This window comes from Phoenix dactylifera, unplaced genomic scaffold (genome assembly GCF_009389715.1).
Source record: "Phoenix dactylifera cultivar Barhee BC4 unplaced genomic scaffold, palm_55x_up_171113_PBpolish2nd_filt_p 001061F, whole genome shotgun sequence".
NCBI classification, from domain to species: domain Eukaryota; kingdom Viridiplantae; phylum Streptophyta; class Magnoliopsida; order Arecales; family Arecaceae; genus Phoenix; species Phoenix dactylifera.
Genome location: NW_024068410.1, coordinates 101,449 through 109,023, shown reverse-complemented (window position 1 = coordinate 109,023; position 7,575 = coordinate 101,449). Strand labels below are relative to the sequence as shown.

Here is a 7,575-nt window from a genome sequence, read left to right as displayed (position 1 = left end):
ATCAAATGTCATCAAGATCGAAAATATAGTCAAACTTGAAATCTTTGCCGTCCATAGGCGCTGCCAGTTGGCATTATCATGTACCTCCTGTCAAGGATGATTGCCATAGGCAATTGATTGAGCTCATCAGTGACGGTCTTGAGAAGGTACCTGAAGTCAAACTTAGCATGGATAAAGTATTATGGAGAGACGGCTGTGTATTATCTGAACTTATACTATGCGTTAACAAAGGAACAATCTTAATTATTTATTGCTTCGGCCTGAGACGTGTATTGATAGAATATAAATGTATACCGACAAAACAACAAGCATTTTTCAAATTAAATCTAACACTGCCAGCTTAGATATGGTTTATTTTGTCTTTTTCTTGATTTTCATTTATTTTTACTTTTCCACAAGAAGGGATACGTGGCGGGTTTTTTATCCGAACGCTCGTGAAGGAAATTATTTATTTATTATCCAATGTTGAAATAAGTATTTATTAATCTGACCAGTGGCCATATTAAATTTTGTCTCTTATACCACGCTCTATATATAGCCAACTTATCTCATGGCCACAAACGCGTGAGAGAGAGAGAGAGGGAGAGAGATGGGGGAGAGTTATGAAGCTCTCTTTGAAACAAAGCAAGCCAAAGGTAGGCTTGCTTACAAGTTGTTTGCATGCTCGATGTTGGTGGGCATTTGTTCGATTTGGTTGTATAGAGCGACTCATGCCCCGGGATGGGGAGAAGAAGGGAGATGGGCATGGATGGGGATATTTGCAGCCGAGCTTTGGTTCGGCTTCTACTGGATAATCACTCAGTCGGTGCGCTGGAACCCCATCTATCGCTTCACTCACCCCGAGAAGCTCTCTCAGCGGTAAAATTCTCCTTCATAATTGACATGCCCACATATTTCTTGGCTTCTCTTTTTTTTCTTTTAAGTGAAAGGAAAGAACATGCCCACATATCATGCACGGTCCACAGTTAATTAGTCTTTTACCCACATATAATTTACGTTGCATTCGTTGCGCACTGCAAGCAATAGCCAAGTAGATAAGGTCTGTGCCCCAATGATAGCGTGCTCGCCTCGGGTTTTTCTCATCATCCTTGTTGATTGTAGGCTACCTCAAGCCGAGTGACTGGCTTGAGGAGCGCAGCGGTTATTGCCATCCGATGGTAACCATCGACGGCGCAGATGCATACTCTTGATTGATGCAGGGGAAGAGAGAGAGAGAGATGGGTGGGTGGGGCTGGGTTAAGCGGTGACATGGTCGACGCCATGCGTCACTCTAGAGAGTTGTAAATTTCTTGATAGCTTTGCTTCTATCGACGGTTGTTAAACAAGACAATAAATAATCGGATTGGGTGGTATAATGGTCAGCTGTCCATCTCCAATAATGTGACGGCCACCAAGGGATGTATAAGGATTTGTTTCGCTGGTCCTCACATATGTTGGAGCACTATATTTTGGCCTGGAAATTTTAAAAATACGCTATAGCATGGTGTAAAAAGGAATGGTCCTTGGCCAAAACTGTTTCATCCCAAAACCTTACTTGAATAGGACAAAAAATATTTTATCCTTCCATTCAAAAAAAAAAAAATCTCAAAGAGAAGGACAAAATAAAATCCTATAAGGGGAATGCAATTTCATGCCATATCATAACGGTGCTAGCTAACTTAGCTAGTAAAATTATATTGCAATGGTACTAGGGATCTACATTTGGATATAGTTCTTATTTGATTTTGGCCAGTTTTTATCACATTCTTATTTTTATAGAAAAAAATATTCTGCCTTATGTCATTTCTCCACACTACATCATCCATGCATTCCAAAAAAAAATCATGACCGACATAAATTGTGCATCGATATGCATGACAGGTTGTATTGATGCATAATTTCTTTATTTTTATCATTTGAAATAGAGATGAAGCTGAGTTGCCAAATGTGGACATATTCGTGTGCACTGCGGACCCTATTGCGGAGCCACCCATCCTAGTCATCTCTACCGTTCTATCGACCATGGCTTACAATTACTCTCCCGAGAAGCTGAGTGTCTACCTCTCTGATGACGCCGGGTCTATTCTAACCTTTTATGCCCTTTGGGAAGCATCTCACTTTGCAAAGCATTGGCTTCCATTTTGCAAGAAATATAATGTGGAGCCACGGTCGCCAGCCGCCTATTTTTCCAAATTATGCAACCCCCGCGATGCATGCATCCCCACTGAATGGTCTTCCATGAAGGTAATAGTTTGAATAAGTGGCATGGCTCAATTTTTATAAATATTGACCCATTAGTCGGCACATGGTCAACCTTTATTTCTGATTCGATGTTTGAAAAAAGCTTTGTTCAGTGAAAGAAGCACTTGTAGTAAATTAGTATAAAACAAGGCAACAACTTATTTCTATTTAATTTGTCATCATAATTTCTCATTTCGCAGAATCTATATGAAGAGATGGCAGATCGCATCGATTCGATTGTAATGCTAGGCAAGATCCCGGAAGAACTCAGAGCAAATAAAGGATTTTCTGAATGGAGCTCAGGGATGACTTCACGGAATCATCCACCCATCGTTCAGGTACTGCTACATTTGGTACTGGAAGAACAAAACAAAACCTTATTGGGAGAAAACCGTTACTGCATAGAATTTTGGATTATTTTAGAGTAGGATAATTGGGACATGACTTCAAGGTCTAAAGTTTTCATATTTAAATTAAACTAGTTGTTTGAACTCTTTGCTAGACTGTAGGAAGAGACTTTAGGTTCATGTCTATAGGAAATGTAATTGGTGAAATCATATAATGTGTTGTTGATCTATGTAGCATAAGTTATGGACAAACTGAACTAAGCTATAGTTTAGAGGTTGTGCCCATCCTTCAAATGTGGGGCGATTAGAGCTGTCCAACTAGAGCTAATTATATTGTTTTTCTTTGTTGCTTTTTCCAGATCTTAATTGATGGGAGAGACCAATGTTCAATAGACAACGATGGAAATGCATTACCAACTTTGGTGTACATGGCACGAGAGAAGAGACCTCAGCATCATCATAACTTCAAAGCAGGGTCTATGAACGCATTGGTAATATAACTATGTGAGATTTTTCTCACAATTTTTGGGAGATAGGCTTGCTTTCTTTTTTCTTTCTTTCCTTTTTTTTCCTCATTTGCATGAGCTTTCAGACCTGTTGTGGTTAGCTGAGCCCTGTAAGCAGTCCTGGGCTTAGTCTACAGATGCAGGGTCAAATGAAAGTAGGTAGCAGAATCAGATGTTCGATTAATATCCTCTCTCTAGGTAGTCCACAATATGGAATTGGCATCCTTTCTAGACAACTGATTTCTATAGTAGATTTAACAACAGAATTAATCATATTTTGGGAGAAATAACATGATAAATCTAGAATCCAGTGTGAATAAGTCTTGAATATTGCATATGGTCTGAGACTCGATCGGCTGACCTAACTTATCATGCTTGAAATATTAAGATTTTGCTTTCGGAGCAGCCTGTAAGTATTTGGTACTATTAATATTGTTAGTATTTTGAAATTATATTTATGAAAAGATATTTTAAATAATGCAACCTTATTATGATTTCAAAATTTAATTTATGAAAAAAAATGTCTTTAAACAATGCAACCTGATCATGTACAGATAAGGGCGTCATCAGAGATAAGCGACAGCCCGATCACCCTCAATTTGGACTGCGACATGTACTCGAATAACTCGGAGTCCGTCAGACATGCATTGTGCTTCTTCCTAGATGAAGATAAGGGTCAGGACATTGGCTTTGTACAATATCCCCAGATCTTTGATAATGTCACCAAGAATGATCTTTATGGCTATTCCTTCAATGTGTTCACTGAGGTTAGTACTAGCAAAGGCTCATCACTATCGAGGTTTCAGTTATGTTTCTGCAGTCTTGTACTAGCTATGATCACAGCTATATCCAGTATGGAGTATATGACCAATCAAGTAATTTTATGGATTTTGTTATCAAATCATACAAGGAGCTAATAACAAAATCTTTTTTAATGTCTCGTAAGGTGGAGTTCCCTGGCTTTGATAATTGGGGAGGGCCTCCGTATATCGGCACTGGATGCTTCCACAGAAGAGAGATCCTTTGCGGGAAGAAGTATAGCAAGGATTACAAGGAAGACTGGAAGAGAGGCATTGACAGAAAAACGGCTAAAAGTGCTTGCATACTGGAAGAGAGAGCAAAGTCTCTTATTACCTGCACCTATGAGCACAACACCCAATGGGGACAGGAGGTCCTCCTTTTTGTCTATCTATTTATCTATCTCTCTGTCTGTATGTGTATATATTTATCTATCTATCTATCATTTAATGCAGATTGGGCTGAAGTATGACTGCCCTGTGGAGGATGTCATCACAGGCCTATCAATTCAATGTAGGGGGTGGAAGTCCGTCTACATCAGTCCTTCAAGAAAAGCCTTCTTAGGTGTTGCTCCCACAACACTGGCACAATCGCTGGTGCAGTTCAAAAGATGGAGCGAGGGGAATTTCCAAATCTTTCTTTCCAAGTACTGCCCCTTCATACTAGGTCGTGGCAAAATCAAGCTAGGACTTCAGATGGCTTATTGCGTTTATGGCTTGTGGGCTCCAAACTCACTCCCTACACTCTATTACCTTGTGATTCCTTCCCTTTGCCTCCTCAAAGGCATATCCTTATTTCCAAAGGTACGGATATGCCTCTCTTTTTCCCTTCCATCAAGCATGCATGTTTGAACGAAACCTAACACAAATATACTGATGTCAAAATTAGATCACGAGCCCATGGTTCATGTCTTTTGCCTATGTCACCATTGGGAAGCATGTGTATGGGCTCGTCGAATCACTGCAATGTGGTGACACATTGGCTGGGTGGTGGAACTTTCAAAGGATGTGGATATTGAGGAGGACCACCTCATTCCTCTATGGCATCACTTCTACCATCTTAAAGTTGCTGCGGATTTCTGAGATGGGGTTCGCAATCACAGCAAAGGTGTCTGATGGCGATGCCTCTAAAAGATACGAGCAGGATGTTTTGGAATTCGGGTCATCGTCCTCAATGTTTGTTATCATAGGAGCAGTCGCAATGCTGAATCTTTTCTGCTTGGTGGGAGGACTCCAAAGGCTGGTCGTAGATGGAGGAATTATGGGTCTTGAGCCATTATTCATTCAAATTCTTCTCTGCGGGCTGGTGGTGGCCATCCATTTGCCCATATATGAAGCTCTTTTCATACGAAAGGATAAAGGCAGCTTCCCCTTCTCTGTCACATTTCTCTCCTTTGGTTTTGCGATGTTGGTGTCTCTGCTAACTATGGTATAAATCACTAAAGTGCTGAACAAGTACTTTTGGTCTTCAAATAGCTTCATAATCCCTTTTATAGAATGTTTTTTTATTTTTCCTTCGCTTTGTTGTTGTGGTCCTGAGAGTAATGGTATAAGTTAGTCCCTTCGCTTTGAGTTTACTTACATTTTTGATAGCAAAGTTGACGAAATTTATGTACCCCTAAATACTCGTAATCAGTAATAAATCAAATGCTGCTTTGTAGCATACTGTCATCGGACCGGGATATTCATTGAATGCCAGCACTTGGGAAATTCTGAGCAGGACATATTACTTTCATTAAGAAACATGGAAGCAAGTATGCTGCGTAATCGGATATAGTCCTCAAGCATCATTGCCCATGTAGTTGGGTAAGAGCAGTCTGAAGCTAGTCTTGAAACCGGGTAAGAAACATGTAAGTGGTTCTATTAGTGAAAGGCTTATTTTGCTAATGACAGTTGCAAGTTGCTAGTAACGCCACACCTAGCTACTTTTGCTCTCAAATTGAGCCATGCCGTGGACTATAAACAAAAGCCATGTCCAAAACCCAAACTAAAAATAGGGCCGAGAGGGGAATTTCTTGGCTCGGTGTATTCAGATCCCAACCCGCTCACCGATGACTAGGGGTTCGGCTTCGGTTAAGGACTAATGCAGGAAAGCGGTTGATGGCTTCGGCAATGAACGTCAACGACAGGCATTGTCGAAAAAAAGGAGAGAAGAGGAGATTAAAGGCGGAATGATGCGCGCGAAAAAATGTTTTCGCGAAACTAATCTCCCAAGTATAGGAAAATCGCACAAGTAGTAAATTCTCGGGAGTTCGAGGTCGAATCCTCAGGGAACGAAATATATATGAGATTATTTGTGGAGTGATCGATTAAAACCCCGTTTGATTTTGATGAGCTCAAAGCATTTGAGTATATCTTGTGATTACTAATGAATTCAATTGAGTGTTTCAGTGAAAATCCTGTCCAAGTGTCTCTAGACTTGGTTCATAGCATTTTGGATAAGTTAAGAAGTCTGCATGAACCAATGTCTGAGATACGAGTCGACTCCCGAGTTTCACGAGTCGACTCCAAGCGTATCAAGGTCACTGGCACGAGCTCGAGTCGACTCCTGATCAGTACGAGTCGACTCCGACTGAAAACAGACAGAAGGACAGAAGAGCAGTTTTTCGGGTCTGTGATTCGAGTCGACTCCAGTGGAATGCGAGTCGACTCCCAGCGGTACACACAGAAAAAGTCAGAGAGCGTTTTATGGACTCTGAGATTCGAGTCGACTCCCGCAGTACGCGAGTCGACTCCGAGACTGTGCGACCATCGACAGACAGAAGACCATGTTACTGCCTCTGAGATTCGAGTCGACTCCCAGACAGCTCGAGTCGACTCCAAGACAAGCTTCACGTCAAAAGGCAGAAGACCAACTTTCGGAAACTGAGAGCCGAGTCGACTCCAAGAAAGTTCGAGTCGACTCCAAGACTGGATGAGCCAAAAGACAGAGAATCGGGAGTTCGGGCTCTGAGATTCGAGTCGACTCCCAGGACAGTCGAGTCGACTCGAGTGGACAAAATTCAAATTTGGATCCACGGACTACAGAGGATGAGCCGACTCCAAAATTGCCAGGTCAGCGCCAGAAGTTGGCGAGTCGACTCCGGGTCAAGACGAGTCGACTCCCAGTCAAGACAGCAACTTTAATTCAAACTGGGAACAGTTGCCGAGTCGACTCCGGAAAAGCTCGAGTCGACTCCTGCTACAGCCGAGTCGACTCCTGATCGCGCGAGTCGACTCCAACCCACCAACGGTCACATTGTCAGGCTGCGCAGAGTGTGCAGAACGGCCAGAAAAAGCAGAGTAACGGCTAGTTTCCGTGGGGGTTGACTTAAATAGCCACAGAAGACTGTAGCAAGGGAGACAACACATATTCCACTCCTAGCATTCAAGTCTTCAAGCTCTCTAAGTGCTCTTCAACGAGAAAAAGGGAAGATCTGCATTTACTGCTCCACCAACATCTTCCCAGCATTCAAAGCTTCCTCCTCCTGCTTTCAAGTCGATCACTCTTTCAAGAGGAGACCGGAGTTCCAGAAGCCACACCTCTTCACCATCTTAAAAGCGTTTGAGGGCTTCTAACTCCTTTACGATTATATTGTTTTAAATCTGCTTTTTGAAAAGCTATTTTCTGTTTTCTTCTATCTCGTGTATTTACTTGATTCAATCGGGGGATTGAATCAAGAGGATTAAGGTTGGTTGGTGAGCCGGTTTAAAACCAACGAGTGT

The 7,575-nt window shown here is 41.8% G+C and overlaps 1 protein-coding gene across 1 annotated transcript; it reads left to right on the top strand.

The window, feature by feature from the left end:
• Positions 1-547: 547 nt before the first annotated feature.
• Positions 548-5,451, top strand: LOC103702579 (cellulose synthase-like protein E6). Its single transcript, XM_039121405.1, has 8 exons — positions 548-858; positions 1,905-2,223; positions 2,421-2,558; positions 2,927-3,058; positions 3,628-3,840; positions 4,020-4,244; positions 4,327-4,674; positions 4,760-5,451. The coding sequence occupies exons 1-8, from the start codon at positions 590-592 to the stop codon at positions 5,303-5,305; spliced, it is 2,190 nt and encodes a 729-aa protein (XP_038977333.1). The 5' UTR covers positions 548-589; the 3' UTR covers positions 5,306-5,451.
• The last annotated feature ends 2,124 nt before the right edge of the window (positions 5,452-7,575 follow it).